General features: G+C 41.4%; 1 protein-coding gene across 3 annotated transcripts in view; it reads right to left on the reverse strand.

The window, feature by feature from the left end:
* Nucleotides 1-21,996, reverse strand: part of bckdhb (branched chain keto acid dehydrogenase E1 subunit beta) — an 85,381-nt gene that overhangs the window by 26,788 nt on the left and 36,597 nt on the right. For all 3 annotated transcript variants that reach the window (XM_061821101.1, XM_061821103.1, XM_061821100.1), the window contains 2 exons: nucleotides 7,936-8,033; nucleotides 7,013-7,123 (listed from right to left, as the gene is read on the reverse strand). In XM_061821101.1, the coding sequence (XP_061677085.1) occupies nucleotides 7,013-7,123; nucleotides 7,936-8,033 (209 nt within the window). The remainder of the gene's footprint in view (nucleotides 1-7,012; nucleotides 7,124-7,935; nucleotides 8,034-21,996) is intronic.

Here is a 21,996-nt window from a genome sequence, read left to right on the forward strand (position 1 = left end):
TAAAAGCTGGAAATCTTTAAAGGTGTTCAATAAATGTGCCTACAGGCTTTTAAATGAAGTTGAGTGTTGCCATTTTTATTATTTTAAATTTTGAAGCCAATATTTTCCTTTCTATGAAACATAAATAGCTTCATTTATCAGCCTCCTTCACTACTAATAATTGTCATTGCCTCGGAGAAAACCGTATTCGCCTATCACTAATGTTGACTGCATCATCCATAAACCTATTTGTTCAGTCGGCAATGAGATGAACACACTAAGTAAATGCAAAATAACCTGAATGTACCACTTGGGCAATCAACTGACAGGTCAAGGTACTGAAGAACCTAGCAATGTATGTCTGAAATGAATAAAGAGAAAAAAAATGTCTCCAATTATTGATGCCTCTCCTGTTCATTTGTTGCGCCAAAATTTCATACTGTACAGTTTAGGTTTGTTAATCCATACTAATGAATTTTCCTCCTTTCTCTGACAGAGGACTCATGATTGTTGGGCAGGGAAGCAGCTCTAGGTGCCTTCAATGTTACATTGTGCTTAATAGGGATGTTATTTGATCCCAGAAATGTTCCAAAGGCTGAAAGCAAAATGTCATGGTTACTACCATTAGCATACACTCCCAAAGTAATGAGCACCAAGACGTTTCACCCTGCCACTGGTATTTCATCCAACACTACTTCTATTATCAGTCTCTTTCTACATAAGTACACTTCCTGCTTCTGCTTTCCTGACCGAGTCCTTCCTCCATGATGCGGTTGGTCTCATCCTCGTATTTTTCTTTGCTCCTCCCTTCATTGATTTTTCAAACCATCCATTTAGCTTGCTTTTGTAAAGTCCATGAGTCAGTTCCAGTACTCCCCACAAAGTGGCCTCACGAAGGTTGGCAGTCAATGACCTGGCAAAAACTCAAAGGCTAAGGTCACTTTCCCATGGAATACATATCCAATTGCACACATAGGCAGATGAGAGCCTCCCAGAGCCAACTGCAACATGGCACCAAACACACACACGCATACTCTTGTATGTGAAGTACACGTTAAAGTGCAGACAAATTTGTTTTCAAGAGCCGTTTTCCTTGGTTTTGTTCATGAAAATTAATTACAGAAGCTTCTTTGACTGTTCTTCTTCTTCTTTTCCTTTCGGCTTGTCCCGTTAGGGGTCGCCACAGCATGTCATCTTTTGCCATCTTAGCCTATCTCCTGCATCTTCCTCTCTAACCCCAACTGCCCTCATGTCTTCCCTCACCACATCCATAAACCTTCTCTTTGGTCTTCCTCTCGCTCTTTTGCCTGGGAGCTCCATCCTCAGCATCCTTCTACCAATATACTCACTCTCTCGCCTCTGAACATGTCCAAACCATCGAAGTCTGCTCTCTCGAATCTTGTCTCCAAAACATCCAGCTTTGGCTGTCCCTCTAATGAGCTCATTTCTAATCCTATCCAACCTGGTCACTCCGAGCGAGAACCTCAACATCTTCATTTCTGCCACCTCCAGTTCAGATTCCTGTTGTTTCTTCAGTGCCACTGTCTCTAATCCGTACATCATGGCCGGCCTCACCACTGTTTTGTAAACTTTGCCCTTCATCCTAGCAGACACTCTTCTGTCACATAACACACCAGACACCTTTCGCCAGCTGTTCCAACCTGCTTGGACCCGTTTCTTCACTTCCTGACCACACTCTCCATTGCTCTGTATTGTTGACCCCAAGTATTTGAAGTCGTCCACCCTCGCTATCTCTTTTCCCTGTAGCCTCACTCTTCCCCCTCTACTTTTCTCATTCACGCACATATATTCTGTTTTACTTCGGCTAATCTTCATTCCTCTCCTTTCCAGTGCATGTCTCCATCTTTCCAATTGTTCCTCTGCATGCTCCCTGCTTTCTCTGCATATGACAATATCATCTGCGAACATCATGGTCCAAGGGGATTCCAGTCTAACCTCATCTGTCAGCCGATCCATTACCACTGCAAACAGGAAGGGGCTCAGAGCTGATCCCTGATGCAGTCCAACCTTGCTTCTTTGACTGTTATATAGTGTTATCCAAAGAGCATAAATCATTTTTAAAAACAGTTATAATGAAACATGAGCTTGGTATGATTGTATAATCTGCAACTCAAACCGACAGATGAGTTAAAAGTGCAATATTTTACTAAAAGAACAATCTAGTATTTGGGATGTAATAGTTTCTATGCTGCCTCAGTAAACATGAAATATAAATTAAAACTGTCCACACATTCCTGAGCTCCAGACATTTCTTTGCAGAGATGCCAGAAATTAGGTCATTTGAGATTCTCAAGCGTATCTACGTCACAAGCGAAGCCCTCCGCTGATCTCTCATCTCCTGAGCCAGCGCCGTCAACAAACACGTGTGCTTCACAGGTGGGTCTTTCACACAGGAGCAATCAATCAGAGGAAAGGGGGAAGTATTAGCCAAATATGGACACAGTCATTACAAAACTCAATCAAACAAGTAGGTGTCAGAGGCGCTTTTTCTGGAGAGAAACTAAGTTTGGTTATACTTTATTGAAGTATTACAATAGACTAAAATTCTTGAGGGGGGACGGAAACTATAATACACATATAGAGTCAGTATGAAAAGCCATCTCTCAGTCGACAGTGGCCATTAAACTTGACTTACAATGGAGAGGGTCACAGGAAATAATGGGAGATCCAGCAAGAGTGGAGATATTCACAATAGTCTATAAATCGATTACTTGCTTCAATGGAATGGAATCTGCTACAATAATTAACTCCATGTGTCATGTAGCAGATGTTTTGGCAGAGTATATTCATTACGGTCGCAACAACGAAGAGTGTTTTGAGTACAAAAAAATTTGTACTGGAAAGACAAAGTGACCAACGCCGAAGTCCTTTCTTGCAGACGTCTACGCAGCGTATACACTATCGCCGACAGAGTGTAGAGTACATGCTGGATAGACTGATGGCTAGGCCACGCCCACTAAATGAAAAATAGCTGAATCCCCAAAGACAAGGTGTACTGCGAGCTGGTTGCTGGGGCGTGAGCTACAGAACAACTGAGGCTATGCTACTGCGACATTGTCGACAGAGACCTGAAGGCCACCAACATGAACCCAGACACCAGAGACAGCCAAGACAACCGCTCAAAATGGAGAGAGGCCCTGACTTAGCACCTCAAAAAGGCGAAGAAAAAGTTGATGGAGGCTGCTGCACAGAATCAAGGAGGTAAGGGTGATTCAGAATAGAGATGGAAATGTGTTGACTGATGCCAGTAGTGTGGTAAACAGATGTAACGAATACTTTCAGAAATTGATGAATGAAGAAAATGATAGAGAAGGAAGAGTTGAAGAGGCAAGTGTGATTGACAGGGAAGGGGCAAAGATTAGTAAGGGGGAAATAAAAGGATGAAAAATGGAAAGGCAGTTGGTCCTCATGACATACCTGTGGTACTATGGAAGTGATTTGGAGAGGTGGCTGTGGTGTTTTTGATCAATGTATTCAACAGAATACTAGCGGGCAAGAAGATGTCTGAAGAATGGAGGAAAAGGGTGCTAGTTCCCATTTTTTAGAAACAAAGGCGATTTGCAGAGCTGTGGCAATTATAGAGGAATAAAGATGTTGAGCCATACAATGAAGTTATGGGAAAGAGTAGTGGAGGCTACAGTCAGAACAGAAGTAAGTATCTGTGAGCAACAGTACGGTTTCATGCGTAGAAGAGTGCCACAGATGCATTATTTGCCTCGAGGAAGTTAGTGGAAAAGTACAGAGAAGGTCAGAAGGAGCTACATTATGTCTTTGTGCATCTAGAAAAAGCCTATGACAGAGTACCAAGAGAGGAAGTGTAGTACTGCATGCATAAGTTTGGCGTGGCAGAGAAATATGTTAGAGTAGTCCAGGACGTATGAGGGGAGCAGAACAGTTTTGATGTATGCTGCAGGTGTGACAGAAGAATTTAAGGTGGAGGTGGGACTGCATCAAGGATCAGCTCTGAGCCCCTTCCTGTTTGCTGTGGTAATGGATAGGCTAACATTGATGATAGACTGGAATCCCCTCAGACCATGATGTTCGCAGATATTGTGATCTGCAGTGAAAGCAGGGATCAGGTGGAGGAACAATTAGATAGATGGAGGCATGGACTGGAAAGGAGAAGAATGAAGTTTAGCAAAAAATGAGGAAACACTGTCTATACAGTGGGTATGGAAAGCATTTCTTCTTCTTTTTCTTTTGGGTTGTCCCGCTAGGGGTCGTCACAGCGTGTTATCTTTTTCCATCTTAACCTATCTCGTGCATCCTCCTCTCCAACACCCACTGTCCTCATGTCCTCCCTCACAACATCCATCAACCTTTTCTTTGGTCTTCCTCTCGCTCTTTTGCCTGGCAGCTCAATCCTCAGCACCCTTCTACAAACATACTCACTCTTTCGCCTCTGAACATCTCCAAACCATCGAAGTCTCCTCTCTAACCTTGTCTCCAAAACATTCAACGATGAGCTCAGTACCACAGCTCCTCTCTTGGTACTCTGTCATAGGCTTTCTCTAGATCCACAAAGACAGTCCCCGTTAAATTGTTCTCACTTTGTTATTTTGGAGTCATTTGCTAAAATAATTTTTCATTTCCCCCCAACCCCGCTCCCCCCAATGTACACACAGCACCCTATAACTAAAAACTACAGAATTGTTGAAACTTTTGCAGATTTATTAAAAAAATGAAAAAAACTGCAATATCACATAGCAGCAAGTATTTAGACCCTTTTCTCACTATTCCGTACAAGCACCATTTTGAACTAATAGAGCGATGAGTCTTTTGGGAATGATGAACATTTTTTACACCTCGATTTAGGGATCCTCTGCCATTCCTCGTTGCAGATCGTCTCCAGTTCTGTCAGGTTGAATGATGATTAACATTGATGGACAGCCATTTTCAAGTCTATCCAGAGATGCTCAATTGGGTTTTTAAGTCGGGGCTCTGGCTGTGCCATTTAAGAACAGTCACAATTGTTCTGAAGCCTTTCCATTATTTTAGCTGTGTGCTTAGAGTCGTCTTGTTGGAAAGTGAAACAGACGGCGCCAGACTGAATGATGAGTTTCAGAGGAAAGGCTCTGAATGCTTGTGACGTTGATATTTTCGACATTTCTTTTATCTGTCAATATGAGGTGGTATGTACATATTAATCTGGAAATAAATGAACAAATGATTTTTGCAAATGGATGCAATATAAGGACGAAAAATTTAAAGAGCTCCGAATAGTTTCCATACACGCTGTGCTTATAGGTAGGCACGTCAGATGACCATTTAGCACTGCCTCACAGTTCTAAAGACCTAGGTTCAAACCAGGTCACTCCTGTGTGGAGTCTGCATGTTTTCCCATTCCCTGGGTGAGTTTTCTCAGGGTACGCCGCTTTCCTTTGACAGTCTCAAAACATGCACGGAAGGTTAAGTGAAGACTAAATTGCCCCTAGGTGTGAATGTGAGTGCAAATGGTTGTTTGTTTCTATGTCCTCTGCAACTGATTAGCAACCAATAAAATTTGACACAGAGGCGTAAACGATTATCACTGGCTCAACAGGAAGTAAACTCGTAAGAATTTTTTTCATTTGGTTAAGAAAAGGTACCAACATTAATAACATCACAAGTAGATCAAACCAACTTTTTTTAAATCCAGATATGTAGTACATTTTAAAAGCCTGCAGGCTTTGTCAACATGTTCAATGGCTACAGCTCTTACAATAGTATCCCTATACTGTACATAATGTGAGCATATACTGTATATGTGCGCCATATTCACTTTTGAATTTACATTGTTGGACAAAGTGTTAATTCCAAACTGCCAGGAAATGGGAAATGCCCCACTATTTTGTTCCCAGCTGAAGATATCGGGTGGGATGCTTGCTTCTAGGAAATTCAGGTGCTTCCGGTGTCTCAGGAGAGGGAAGCAGTGCACTGTCAAGACTGAGTATAATGATGATGGGGTGCTGCTGACATCGACTTGGGACATTGTGAATCGGTGGAAAGAATACTTCAATTCCAACGACAAGGCTTCCCAAAGAGGAAGCATGGTCTGGGTGTTAAGGTCACTGAGGTTGTTAAAAAGTTCATTGGATGAAGGGTAGATGAGATTCGCCCGGAGTTCCGAAAGGCTCTGGATGTTGTGTGGATGTCCTGGTTGACACGCCTCTGGAACATTAGGTGGACATGGGGGACAGTTTCTCTGGACTGGCAGACTGGAGTGGTGGTCCCAGTTTCTAGAAAGGACAAGATGGTGTATTTCATCGACAGGGATATCACACTCCTGAGCCTTCGCAGGAGAGTGTGAAGCGGATGAGAATAGAATCAACACCTCCATATCTGAGACCATAGTCCTCAGTCAGAAAAGGATGGTGTGCCCTCTCCAGGTTGGAGATGAGATCCTGGCCGAAGTGGAGGAGTTCAAGTATCTTAGTAGTGAGTAGTGAGGGAAGAATGGACTGGGAAATCTCAGGCGAATTGGTGCAGCATCTGCAGCGATGCGGACTTTGTATCAGTCTGTTGTGGTAAAGAAGGACTGTTTGAAATAGCTGGGAAAAGGGAAGTCTGGGGTTCCCTGTTGAAGCTACTTCCTCGGCAATGAATGAATGAATGAATGTTGAGAATGAATTTGAGTGGTCAAATGTGAAGCAATGCAGTTGCGACATTTTCTAAAACAAAGGTAATGTTTAAAATAGTTAATTGTTAAATTTTCATGCACAGTCGTACTCTAATTTCAACAAAAGGTTATTCCCGTTTCTTTGAATACAGAATACAGAAATAAAAAGGGAAAAGGTCATCCAAACTGATATGTAATCATTCAAATAACATGATAACCACAATAAAATGGCTGTAACTGTTAAACAGCAAATACAATATTTTGAAGTTGAAGTCTTGAATTATTTTTTTCTGTTTAGTCTCAGAAGAACTTTTTAAGTTCATAATGCCACTGTAGATGTACTTTCATATGAAATTAAATGGGGGGGGAGGGTTTGTCTTTTGTGGTCAAGCTGAGCACTTGTATGCACCGTACCTTGCAAACAGTTTCAACATCCCATGGTAGGATGGTGCGAAGGTCAATGACCTCGCAGGACACGCCCAGTTTCTCCTGCGCCATTTGGGCCACTTCCTTCATTACGTGTACCTAATGAAAAGAAGAAAGAAGAAAAAAAATCTGATCGTGATAATGCTTTTTTTTTTGTCAATTATTCGCATAATTTACTATGGTCAAATCCAGGTCCCCTACAAGTTGATCTTACATTATTGTCTGTGGTAAAGACAGATGACAAGCATGCACCTTATCTGTATCTTAGCTATCTTTTTGGAGCTCAAACTCCACTTGTATAGTTTTCTTTCTTACTTAGAAAGCCAGGCAGATAAGGAATAGTGAAATAGGAAGCAAATGTGAATTTCAGAAGGAAAGGCCATTGTTTCCACTACTTAACTGGAACATCTCTTTTGCCAAGTACACACTTCAAGAATAATACAGGCTATAATAGTGATGCTTTCTCTCAGTGTCCCCTGAACCCCCTCCCAAGCTGAAGGTACATTTGGGCCTAGATAAGCCAGATAAAGTGGTTGGGAACAATCAAACTGAATCTGACTCCTGGCGAGTTACAGGCTCTGTGATACCAAGCCGTACAAATCAAAGCTCACTGATGAAAAGACCATCAACAATGGAAAGTGTGCTGCAGACATGCAGTTAATAGGTGGAAAGCTAAGCACAGCTTTGGTGCTGAGATGTTTTTACAGATATAGTCTAAGCATGCCAGCTGAGCGACCCTGCAGTGACACAGATGGCTAGTAATGGAGTTAAAATTAATCCACCGGGTTTGACCAATATATATTGTTGATACGACGCCCTTCTGCTAGTGTCCACGGTTCCAAAGATAGACAGTAACCAAACTATTCAGCGCACCCACTGAGATGTTGTCAACTATGTGAAGGCCCACCTACCTGCGTCCCCCAGGCAATCAAAGTGACATCACTTCCTTCCTCTACAACCTCAGCCTGTGAGAGTGGAATAGTGTAGTGTTCTGAGGGAACGTGCTCCACTGCAAACACAAGACACAAAAAGATGAGTTCCTTACCAGATATCCAGCTAGTTATTTTGTCATCTTCAGTGTTAACATTATGCACTAGACCATCAACAACAGGGATATATTTTTCATGACTCGCATGACCTCAATCAACCCTGTGCTTCAATCATGCTATTGGACAAAATAGGAGGCATGTCAAAGTTTTCAGAGAAAATATCTATTTCAAATCCAAATTATGTACAAACTACGAGTTTTTCCCTTCAGTGTAGGCCAGATGGTAAATCACCACATCTACAAAGACATCATGCAGTGTGTGATTCTTTCATTATGTGAGAAGAGGGAAGATTTGTGGCAGGAAAACGCTTAGCTGCTTCACCATGAGTAGGGTTGGACAGCGACAATCAAAAACCAATTTGAACTGGGACTGACATTCCACTTCTCCTGGAATCTTTCAAATTTATACATCTTGATTCCCAGTTTCCAAGTCTAGAGTCATCCAAATGCACACAAAGATATGCTTGTGGTCAATGGCAGCAGCAAACAAAAGCGGCTCTTAACTTTGTTAAAATTATTGACCAGTCATTTCAGTGCATCACCTGGAATAAGCTTATGCAAAGCAGGCTTTCACAATGAGAAAAAGTTTGAAGTACTCCCACCTCCTCCGACATTCAGCTGACACCACACAGAGCTTCGATCAAGTCAACAATAAAACATCTTTGCCAAAATTGAGAGGGCTAACAAGGTGAACAGGTGTTGTATCTTTTTAGTAATTATTTTAGTCTTCAAAACATTGTCAAAGACGATGACAGAAAAAAATAGTGTAACATTCACAAACTTCACTGTAGCCCCTTCGCATCACAATAAACTGGGAGAAAATTCACATCAACATTTCATTGCAAACACTAACTTTGTGCCTTGCTGGTGGTTATGGAAAGCAATCATAGCATCTGGCTTGATTCATCTAAGAAATAATAATAATTAACCAGTGTCGTGCAAAGTTACTCTTTGTGCCAAAATATTGAGTTTTGGTGTGCACTCTTTAAAATAAGACAACTAAGCTTAAAACAGGGACTCAAGTTATTATTTAACATGATAGTATAGTCCAAAATAACGTTTAATAATGCTATATTTTATTTTTAGATGAAATGTTAATTGGGCAGCATTGTGGAGCAACTGGTTAGAGCGTTGGCCTCACAGTTCTGAGGACCGGGGTTGAATTCCCGGCACCGCCCGCATGGAGTTTGCATGTTCTGCGCGTGTTTGCGTGGGTTCTCTCTGGGCACTCCGGTTTCCTCCTTGGAAACTCAAAATTGCCCTTAGGAGTGATGAGTGTGAATGCTTGTTTGTCTGTATTTTAGTGTTGCATTAGATGAGAATTGTGACATACAAGACAAGACTTTGTTGAACTGCTAGTTTGTATGTGTGAGAGAGCACACAATTTTAGTTCTCAAAATGACTGGCCTGTGGTCTGTAGGAGTAAATTTTTCTGATGTTGGTGTGTGACATTTACAATTAATCTGGCTGAGCTAAGGTATGTGTGAGGAGGGAATGATGGTCATGTGTGTGATATGGCTCTTTGATGTGTATGATGTGGCTCTTTGTCGTATCAGTAAAAAATGTGGCTCTTCATCTCTGGTTGGCCACCCCTGCGGGTGATTACTTCAATGGGGAAAGCATAAAATATAGTATTTGTGAGGACAATCCACTACAAATTGCTGACAAGGATTTTTCATTACATAATCTGAACTGCTGTCCAGTATAGCTTGCTGTAAGGCAATTCATCTAATATACAGTACTTATTTATGCGAACAACCCTGAGTAACCAGAGAAAATCCATACATGCATGAAGCGAACATTCACATTAAATAGAAAGTTCCCAACGGCAGGATCCAGGACAGGATTCCAAACCTTCCTGCTGTGAGTCAGAAATTTCAACCTAACCCAACCAGAGTGCAATTCTTCACTGTAATTACATAATGTATTATTTTTAGTAAAGAAAATCAATAAAATGCAGACTCAACACTTATGTGGGTTGATACAGAACACATTATGAAACCTGTGGTTACCAAGATACTAAGATTTCAAAACAACTAACTTTAATAGAAGCCAATAATAGACTAACTTTAATAGACTTTAATAAATAAAAGAATAAATAAATAAATAAATAAATAAATAAATAGACTTTAATAGACTATAACTTTAATAGAGCCACTAATAAAATGACAAACCCATCAAACACACATTCCAACAACAGTATATTTTGTCTGACCTGGACGATTTCAAAGGCATCCACACATGCTTTTTCTACAATGCCATCACCTGGAAGAGACAGCATGTGCTTTTATCAGCAAAACATATTGTGTGAATAATGTTTGCCAGGTACATACTTGTTAATGTTGCAGAAAAAAAACTTTTGTTGTAGTTGTTCAAAAGAAGAATTAGACTCATACTCATGACAAACCAGACATGTCAAGCTCCCAGCCCGCACAGCTAATTCCTCCGGCTCGTGGGATTAATATGAAGTAAACATGACACTGACCTACACAACAACATCAGCTAAACATGCACATCATTACATGAAAAGTGTCTTATTTGTATGAGCTATAGAGCTCGTGCACCTTCGTCACTGAAGTCACGTGACTGGCCATATTGATGGTCTAACAGACCATTCTTCAATACCAAATCGATTGGAGACGGCACAAAAATATGTCTTATAGCACAAGGCCCAGAGTTTTGTCCGATACCGTTAAACATTTAGAATGTGATAGTAAACAAAGGTACGTGGAAAAATGAGAGCCACTTGGCATAGAGGACCCATATTTAATGCCGAAGTAGATGTTTTCGTCAATAAGTGGACTGTTAACCCGCTTCCGCTTGTCTTGGACAACTGGATATACACATGTATCAGGTGAGCACAGTGAAAAAAATGAGTATTTGAACATCCTGCTATACTGCAAGTTCTCCTGCTTAGAAATCATGGAGAAGTCTGAAATTTTCATTGTAGGTGCATGTCCACTGTGAGATTATCTTAAAAAAATCCACAAATCACAATGTATGATTTTTTTAACGATTTATTTGTGTGATACAGCTGCAAATAAGTATTTGAACACCTGAGAAAACCAATGTTAGTCATTCTTTGCAATTACAGAGGTCAAACGTTTCCTGTAGTTGTTCAATAGGTTTGCACACACTGCAGGAGGGATTTTGGCCCACTCCTCCACAGAGATCTTCTCTAGATCAGACAGGTTTCTGGGCTGTCGCTGAGAAGCATGGCGTTTCAGCTCCCTCCAAAGATTTTCTATTGGGTCTAGGTCTGGAGACTGGCTCGGCCACGCCAGTACCTTGATACGCTTCTTAAGGAGCCACTCCTTGGTTTTCCTGGCTGTGTGCTTCGGGTCATTGTCATGTTGAAAGACCCAGCCATGACCCATCATCAATGCTCTGACTCAGGGAAAGAGGTTGTTCCCCAAAATATCGCAATACATGGCCGCGGTCATCCTCTCCTAAATACAGTGAAGTCATCCTGTCCCATGTGCAGAAAAACGCAATCACCCCTATGCTTCACAGTAGGGATGGTGTTCTTGGGATGGAACTCTTCATTCTTCTTCCTCCACGCACAGTTAGTGGAATTATGAACAAAAAGTTCAATTTTGGTCTCATTTAACCACAAAACCTTCTCCCATGACTCTTCTGTATCATCAAAATGGTCACTGGCAAACTTAAGACGGGCCTTGACGTGTGCTGGTTTAAGCAGGGGAACCTTCCATGCCATGCATGATTTCAAACGATAACGTCTTAGTGTATTACCAACAGTCACCTTGGAAACGGTGGTCCAAGCACTTTTCAGGTGATTGACCAATTCCTGTGGTGTAGTCCTGGGCTGATTCCTCACCTTTCTTAGGATCAATGAGACCCCATGACGGGGCTCCACTCCAATTGAGATTTACCATCATGTTTAGCTTCTTCCATTTTCTAATGATTGCTCCAACAGTGGACCTTTTTTCACCAACCTGCTTGGCAATTTCTCTGTAGCCCTTTCCAGCCGTGTGGAGTTGTACATTTTTGTCTCTGTTGTCTTTGGACAGCTCTTTGGTCTTGGCCAAGTTCTAGTCTTACCGACTGTATGGGATGAACAGGTGTCTATATGCAGCAAACGACCTCACACAGGTGCATCTGATTCAGGATAATACATGGAGTGGAGGTGGACTTTTAAAGGCAGACTAACGAGTCTTTGCAGGCCAGAATTCTAGCTGATGGACAGCTGTTCGAATCCTTATTTGAAGCTGTATCACACAAATAAATCGTTAAAAAAAAATCATATATTGTGATTTCTGAATGTTTCTTTTTAGATTATTTCTCACAGTGGACATGCACCTACGACGAAGATTTCAGACCCCTCCATGATTTCTACGTGGGTAACGTAGAAATGTCTGGACGCATACTAATACTTCGTTGCTGGATCTGTCAAGAATCAAGAATAAATCCCACAGTGATGGAGCCACTCAGATTTTTTCAATACAAATACCAATGTTTAAATAAATGCCCCTGGTTTTATACAAACTCAGATTCATTAACTATTGAGTGGAAAAAAAAAAAAAGACAGCGAGTTGGCTCCTCCGTACACAAAGCGTGTTGCGGCCACACGTTAAACTTTGGCAAACTTCTCCGTGACAGACGTTTTTTTTCTTAAAGATGCATTGTTCTCAAATGAGTCCAATGTGTATTTAAAAAAAGAAAATAAGCCGCTGGGATAGGCTTCAGCCCCCGTACACTGAAGCATGTTGCCGCCACACATTAACCTACGTAAACATAATTTCTTTTTTTAAATACGCACAGGACTCATTTGAGAAAAATGCACATTTAAAATAAATAAATAATAAATAAATAAATAAATAAATAAATAAGTCTGTCGGGGAGAAGTTTACCTGAGTTCAACGTGTGGCCGCAACATGATTCCGTGTTTGTTGGAGACGACTCCCTGTCTTTTTTTTTTTTTTAACGTATTGTTTTCAAATGAGCCAACTTGGAATTATAAATACTTCTTGGAAATTTGAGATCAAGAGGAATAATACCTACCTGAAATGAAGTGATCGGTACACAGTCGTGTGTATTTGGTTGGGTACCATCCATCACGTTTAATTGCTGAAATCCATCAATCTTTTCTCGTCTTTTCAGCTGGTATTCTATAGAATGATCACTTTGAATATCTGTCTCGTCTGTTGTAACAACCAACAACACAACAAGTCTTGGGTATTGTGTATATTATGCTCCGAGCAGCTCTTTTCGAACGGCAATATGGTGCTGTGAAAATGGTGATGTCAACGTGCACAAGCTCTATAGGGCGGTGTGAAAATGGTGACGTCACATGCACCAGCTCTATAGCTAGGGTGGGGAAGCTATCGCTCACAGGCCATACAAGGCTCTTAAGATGGTTCCATATGGCTCGTAGAACCCTCATAATGACATACTACTTACTGTACATGTGATTTCTTTTGTTCAGGCAACACAAATGACGCAGAGACAGTTTGTCTTAGTGGGGTTGCCATAGTTTGGTGTGGCAGTCGATGTCCATAGCCGCACAAGGGTCGAACGCCGATCAGGTTGGAACAACTAATTATGGAAACACTTTTGACAAAGGTCACTCAAAGAAAAAAGGATGAGTACCAAAGTTTTCAACAAGAATGGACAGCCTTTGTGGAGAGAGAGAGTGCTGCTGTGTCTAAATTCACAGATGGGGAGTATGTCAAAGCATTCGTACTAGATGTTGCCAACAAACATTTTGACAACAATGCATAAAGACAAGATAATCAAACGGATAAAAGACATACCTTTGTCGGCAAGAACTGTTCACCCTCGTACCATCATGAAGGCAAATCAAATTTAATTACGCTCACGATTAACGGATGGAAGTCTAAATGCCTGCATGAAGCTTAATCTAACGACATATGAAACAGACTACAAAGGCATCAGCAAAACCAAGCAGCACCAGAAGTTGCATAAATGGTATGAGGCACTTTTGTCACCATTGGTTACAAACAGCGTTACAATGTTATTCTAAAATAATTAAGACTTATTGTACTCTAAAAGTTTTGGTTTTACATAACTGTGCAAAAACACCTGTACTTAGTTTTAAAAAATACTGTATGGCTCTTTTGAAATTACATTTTGAAATATTTGGCCTTCATGAGTCAAAAAGGTTCCCAACCCCTGAGCAAAACAGTACCCCCTAGGCAAGGGATGATGGATTTTCATGGTACCTTCAAGACCTTGACCAGAAATACCACTGTATCACAACATTTACATTTTTCATTGAACACAATCTTTTATTTTTAAACACAATTTTGGACATTTTGCACGTTAAAAAGAAATGTCCGAGGGTAAGATTAAATAAATCAGACTTCGTAAATCTCTATGTTCCATCAGTGGTGAGCTATTTTAGGAGAGACCCACTGGCTAATTGTGCTCAATGGGAGCTAACTGGTGCCTATGATCGCTGCTCTTCCACAGTGGTACAAAATTCAAAAGGATCTATTTACAACTTCTAACAAGAGTGGTTGCGCTGATCTACGTAAGTAGAAGTACATTTTACATGTAAATAGCGTAATCCATTCCAAGCCGCACACCCCTTTGCTAACTTTTCTAAGAGAAGTGTGACAGGCAAAAGGCATCACGAGGGACAGAGGAGAAGGCAAACTTTGGCAGCTGAGAGAAAAGAGACGTATGAACATACACATGCACAAACTTAATGTCAGTTTCTAGGGGCCCGTGGTGAATAATGATGAATAAACCTGCATAAAACAATGAAAAAAAATTGTACTTTTCCACTGTACTTTAGCTTGTGACAGCGCTAGCATGATTCAGAAACAGTCAAGTTCCCGTGGGAATAAAAATAACATCTTTCTTCTTCTTCTTCTTTTCCTTTCGGCTTGTCCCGTTAGGGGTCGCCACAGCATGCCATCTTTTGCCATCTTAGCCTATCTTCTGCATCTTCCTCTCTAACCCCAACTGCCCTCATATCTTCCCTCACTACATCCATAAACCTTCTCTTTAGTCTTCCTCTAGCTCTTTTGCCTGGCAGCTCCATCCTCACCACCCTTCCACCAATATACTCACTCTCTCGCCTCTGAACATGTCCAAACCATCGAAGTCTGCTCTCTCGAACCTTGTCAGACAAACATCCAACTTTGGCTGTCCCTCTAATGAGCTCATTTCTAATCCTATCCAACCTGCTCACTCCGAGCGAGAACCTCAGCAACTTCATTTATGCTACCTCCAGTTCTTTTTCCTGTTGTTTCTTCAGTGCCACCGTCTCTAACCCATACATCATGGCTGGCCTCACCAATGTTTTGGAAACTTCATCTTAGCAGAGACTTTTCTGTCACATAACACACCAGACACCCTCCGCCAGCTGTTCCAACCTGCTTGGACCTGTTTTTTCACTTCCTTACCACACTCACCATTGTTCTGGATTGTTGACGCTAAATATTTGAAGTCCTCCACCCTCGCTATCTCTTCTCCCTGTAGCCTCACTCTTCCCCCTCCACTTTTCTCATTCACGCACATATATTCTGTTTTACTCCGGCTAATCTTCATTCCTCTCCTTTCCAGTGCATGTCTCCATCTTTCTAATTGTTCCTCTGCATGCTCCCTGCTTTCAAGGCATATCACAATATCATCTGTGAACATCATGGTCCATGGGGATTGCAGTCTAACCTCATCTGTCAGCCTATCCATTACCACTGCAAACAGGAAGGGGCTCAGAGCTGATCCATGATGCAGTCCCACCTCCACCTTAAATTCTTCTGTCACACCTAAGGCACACCTCACCATTGTTCTGCTGCCATCATATATGTCCTGTACTATTTTAACATACTTCTCTGCCACACCAGACTTACGCATGCAGTACCACTGTTCCTCTCTTGGTACTCTGTCATAGGCTTTCTCTAGATCCACAAAGACACAATGTAACTCCTTCTGACCTTCTCTGTACTTTTCCACTAGCATCCCCAAGGCAAATAATGCATCTGTGGTACTCTTTCTAGGCATGAAACCATACTGTTGCTCGCAGATACTTACTTCTGTCCTGAGTCTAGCCTCCACTACTCTTTCCCATAACTTCATTGTGTGGCTCATCAACTTTATTCCTCTATAATTCCCATAGCTCTGAAGATCCCCTTTGTTCTTAAAAATGGGAACTAGAACACTTTTCCTCCATTCTTCAGGCATCGTTTCGCCCGCTAGTATTCTGTTGAATAAGTTGGCCAAAAACTTCACAGCCATCTCTCCAAATTGCTTCCATACCTCTACCGGTATGTCATCAGGACCAACTGTCTTTGCATTTTTCATCCTTTGTAGTGCCTTTCTGACTTCCAGCTTACTAATCATTGCCACTTCCTGGTCCTTCACACTTGCCTCTTCAACTCTTCCTTCTCTCTCATTTTCTTCTTTCATCAACTTCTCAAAATATTCTTTCCATCTATTCAGCACACTACCGGCACCAGTCAACACATTTCCATCTCTATCCTTAATCACCCTTACCTGCTGCACATCCTTCCCATCTCTATCCCTCTGTCTGGCCAACCTGTAGAGATCCTTTTCTCCTTCTTTCGTGCCCAACCTGGTGTACGTCTTCATATGCCTCTTGTTTAGCCTTTGCCACCTCTACCTTTGCCCTACGTCGCATCTCGATGGACTTCTTTCGCCTCTCCTCAGTCCTCTCAGTGTTCCACTTCTTCTTCGCTAATCTCTTTCCTTGTATGACTCCCTGTATTTTGGGGTTCCACCACCAAGTCTCCTTCTGCCTTTTCCTACCAGAAGACACACCAAGTACTCTCCTGCCTGTCTCTCTGATTACCTTGGCTGTCGTTGTCTAGTCTTCCGGGAGCTTCTACAGTCCATTGAGAGCCTGTCTCACCTCTTTCCGAAAGGCCACACAACATTCTTCCTTTCTCAGCTTCCACCACATGGTTCTCTGCTCTAGCTTTGTCTTCTTAATCTTCCTACCCACCACCAGAGTCATCCTACACACCACCATCCTATGCTGTCGAGTTACACTCTCCCCCACCACTACTTTACAGTCAGTAAAATCCTTCAGATTACATCGTCTGCACAAAATATAATCCACCTGCGTGCTTCTTCCTCTGCTCTTGTAGGTCACTATATGTTCCTCCCTCTTCTGGAAATAAGTGTTCACTACAGCCATCTCCATCCTTTTTGCAAAGTCCACCACCATCTGTCCCTCAAAGTTCCTTTCCTGGATGCCATAATTACCCATCACTTCTTCGTCGCCCCTCTTTCCTTTACCAATATGTCCATTACAATCTGCACCAATCACAACTCTCTCGCTGTCTGGGATGCTCAGAACTACTTCATCTAGTTCCTTCCAGAATTTCTCTTTCAACTCTAGGTCACATCCTACCTGTGGGACATAGCTGCTAACCACATTATGCATAACACCCTCAATTTCAAATTTTAGTGTCATCACTCGATCTGATACTCTTTTCACCTCCAAGACATTCTTAGCTAGCTCTTCCTTTAAAATAACCCTTACTCCATTTCTCTTCACATCGACTCTGTGGTAGAATAATTTAAACCCTGCTCCTAAACTTCTAGCCTTACTACCTTTCCACCTGCTCTCTTGGATGCACAGAATATCAACCTTTCTCCTCATCATCATGTCAACCAACTCCTCAGCTATTCCTATCATAGTCCCAACATTCAAAGTCCCTACACTCACTTGTAGGCTCTATGCATTCCTCTTTTTCTTCTGACAATGGATCCGGTTTCCTCGTCTTCTTTGTCTTGGACCCACAGTAACTGAATTTCCAGTGACGCCCTGCAGGTTAGCAGTGCCGGGGGCGGGCGTTGTTAACCCGGGCCACGACCGATCCAATATGGGATTCTTTAGATGAACGCTCATATTTGTTTGGCACAGTTTTTACGCCGGATGCCCTTCCTGACGCAACCCTCTGCATTTATCCGGGCTTGGGACCGGCCTTCAGATTGCACTGGTTTGTGCCCCCACAGGGGTGCATTGGGAATAAAAAAAAAAAAAAAAACATCATGGGTAAAATTAAACGTCCCTCCAACCCAATGGGATCCCAGGAAAATGCTACAGCAACATCCAATGGGAGAGCAGCTCTATCACGCAACACAAACCAAGGTACAGGAAGTGCATCATGGGTAAAGATTGACGTCCCTCCTAGCCAATGGGATGCCAGGAAGATGCAACGGCAATACCCAATGGGAGTGTAGCTCTATCGCGCCAGGATACAGGATGTTTCTGTTCGTGGAATTTGGGAAATCCAGTGCCTATTTCTTCTCTTCATATCCTAAATAGATACCACTGTATTTTAGGCAAAGGTTCTCACACCTGTATATCAAGAAATAATTTATATAGGAAATGCCTAACAAAGTCAAATGGACCAAAAGATCTTCAAAATCTAGACACCATGATGAGCACAAAAGAAATTCAGGAACAAATGAGAAAGAAAATAATCGAGATCAATCAGCGTGAAAAATGTTACAAAGATAAAAGATTAATAAAGATTTGGAGGTGAAGTAAACCACAGTGGGAGCCATTAATCAGAAATCGGGAAAATACAGAACAATGGTGAACCTTTTCAGTGTTGCCTGGCTGAACAAAATTACCAAAAGGTCACAAAAGTCCGATACAACAACATTCGAATAACTGAAGGCCTGACGTCAGTAAGGGTCAGTGTTAATGACTCCACCATAAGAAAAAGACAAACTGCTGTGGAGAGAATAGAGCAGTACAGCTTGTCTTGATTTTGCCAGAAAACAGCTTGATGATTCCCAGGAATTTGTGGAAAATACTCAAATTTTCTGAGCCAAAAGAATTTTTTTTAAGGTGTGTCCCATTACATCTGACGCAAAAGGAACCCCGCATTTCAGAGCATCATACCAACAATAATAGTTTAATAATAGGGCTTCCGGTTCTCGAACTGGTGACAACAAATCGAGGAAGCTCCGACCTGCACGACCAATCAATACCTAAATGCTGCAGAATTTGGACCGAATGCTGTGAGTACTCAACGATGATCTGCAGTTAAAGCAGGGAGCAGGCAGAGGAACAATTAGAAAAATGGAGGCCCCCACTGGAAAGGAGAGGAATGAAGAGCAGCTGAAGTAAAACACAATATATGTGCATGAATGCGAGGGGCAGGGGAGGAGGAGTGAAGCTCCAGGGAGAAGAGCTAGGGAGGATGAATGACTTCAAATACTTGGGGTCAACAATACAGAGCAATGGAGTGTGGTAAAGAAGTGAAGAAATGGGTCCAAGCAGGGTGGAACAGCTGGCTGAAGATAACTGGTGTTCCATGCAACAGAAGAGTCTCCGCTAGGATTAAGGGCAAAGTTTATAAAACAGTCGTGAGGCCGGCTGTGATGTATGGATTAGAAATGGTGGCATTGAAGAAACAACAGGAAGCAGAACTGGAGGTGGCAGAAATGAAGCGGTTGAGGTTTTCGCTCAGAGTGATCTGGTTGGACGGGATTAAACAGCCAAAGTTGAATGTTTTGGAGACAAGGTTCAAGAGAGCAGACTTCGATGATTTGGACATGTCCAGAGGCGAGAGAGAGAGTATGTTGGTAGAAGGGTGCTGAGGATGGAGCTGCCAGGCAAAAGAGCGACAGGAAGACCAAAAAATGATTGATGGATGTTGTGAGGGAAGACATGAGGACAGTGGGTGTTTGAGAAGAAGATGCACGAGATAGGTGGAAACAGATGACACGCTGTGGTGACCCCTAACGGGACAAGCCGAAAGGAAAAGAAGAAAGCAACAATAAAATATTGGTGATTATAATGTGGTGGTCTGGGGCTGTTTTGCTGCTTTGGGACCTGGAAGACTTGTGATAAATTCTGGTGCTACCAAAAAGGTAGAATATCCATCTGTTTGTGACCTCAAGATGAAATGAAGTTGTGATTTACAGCAGGACAATAATTCAAAGCTTCCCAGCAAGTCCACCTCTGAATGGCAGAAGAAAAAACAAAATAAAGACTTTGGAGTGATCATTTGAAGTCCTGGGCTTAATCCCATTGATATGCTGTGCCATGACCTTAAAATGGTGCAGGATGCTCAAAAGCCCACCAATGCAGCTGAATTACAACAATTCTGCAAAGATGAGTCAGCCAAAAGTCCTCCACAGCACTCTAAGACATTGATTACAAGATATTGCAAATGCAGTTGTTGCTGTTAATGGTGGCCCAACCAGTTATTAAATTTAGGGGGCAATCACTTTTTCACAAAGAGCCATGTAGGTTTTGATTTTTTTTTCTCTCCATTGATAATAATAATAGTGATTTTTGTAGTTACTTGTGTTGTTTTTGCCTAATTACATTTGTACGATTATGGGAAACATTTAAGTGTGACAAAAAAAAACAACATTTAAAATAAAAGATAAATCAGAAAGGGGGCTAACGCTTTCATACCAGAGAAACATTTACAAGGCACAGGGAAAATATTCTGAAAAGTTCCCACTAATTTGTACTGTAAGTAATGATGAGTCATTTGAGGTTTTCAAGATTTCCAGATGGATGTGGAATATGGAATTTGTGTAAATGTGAAATTATTTCTCAAATAAAAAAGGTACATTCAGATCAATACACATACAAATGTAAATGTAGATTTATTGTTATCTGTAGGTTACAACTGCAAATGAAAACATTGATTCATAATGTTGAAATTGCACTTAATTTTGTTGACATTTCAAACTGAAATGATTTGAAACATGCTTTGTAACAAGATAATCAATAAATATGACCATTTCCCTAATAAAACATGCATCAAGGAATGCCGGGGATTGGATTGTCATTACTTAAAGATTACTCTGCTATGGCTACATTGGTCCAGCCCACTTGACATCAAATTGGAGTGCATGTGGCCCGAAATTGAAGTTGAGCTTGACATCCCTGCTTTAAATTAAAGGGACTCACTCATCTCTAGACCCTGGGCTCTGCTACCACTAATAAAAGCAAGCAGCCCTCCACGAACACCCACCAGGGAGTGAAGCGGAATAGAAGACCCAAGCATCAGCCCGCTAATTTAACAAAAACTGGGCTTGTCATTGGCCCAGGCTCAGCAGTATGTGCAGCGAAATAAGAGGGGGTTCACTTGGATCAAGACAGACAGCCTTGAATATTGCAAGAGGGGAAATAGTGTGTAAAAAAAAAAAAAAAAGGAATTTATCTTTATCTATAGGGTTATTACCCCAAAAAGACATTATTAACACCTCCAATAATAGCTTCAAATTTTGAGACTGTCTTCTATGACAGCCTTCTTGAGACAAATGTGTTTTTATCCTCTTTGGCAACAAAGTGGGACAGCTAAAAATCTGAACATGACAAAATAAGTAAAGCAAAGACCATTCAGCCATGGAGACATAGGATGAGAGATGCCTTGCTCTGTTCCTTGAGAAAAATAACATTCTAAAACTATAGTACTCTTGTATATTCTGTGTATTGTCAACGGTCATAGCTCAAACTAAAAGTTATATGCCGAGGTTGGCTTTGGATTTCATAGTTCTGATTATACTGCTGTTTCATGAAATGAGAAAAACTGTAATTGTAATGCAGCATGATAAACAAAAACCCTCCAAATTGTTATTTTCATATCACAGTTGTTTGAGGCAAAAAGCTTAAAACTGAAATAAAATTGCTTTAACCATTATCCAACCAGACAAAGCCGTGCTCTTATTCATATATGACAAAACTAACCCTGTGATGATGGAGCTAAAATAATTTGCACCATTTATTCAAAATACATCAATGCTCAGTAAGGAGTGTGATCTATATGAGTAAGTAATAGGTGAAGATAAGGATTATTATAGTGTAAAGATCCAATATGATTACAGACGTTTTTCCTCAACTCAATAAATTTGCACTTTTATCACAGTTCCCTTATCGAATGATTACTGTGACAAAACTGCTTAACTCTAATGTGTGAGCAATACCCATATC

The sequence above is a fragment of the Syngnathoides biaculeatus genome, chromosome 5 (assembly GCF_019802595.1).
Source record: "Syngnathoides biaculeatus isolate LvHL_M chromosome 5, ASM1980259v1, whole genome shotgun sequence".
Lineage (NCBI taxonomy): Eukaryota > Metazoa > Chordata > Actinopteri > Syngnathiformes > Syngnathidae > Syngnathoides > Syngnathoides biaculeatus.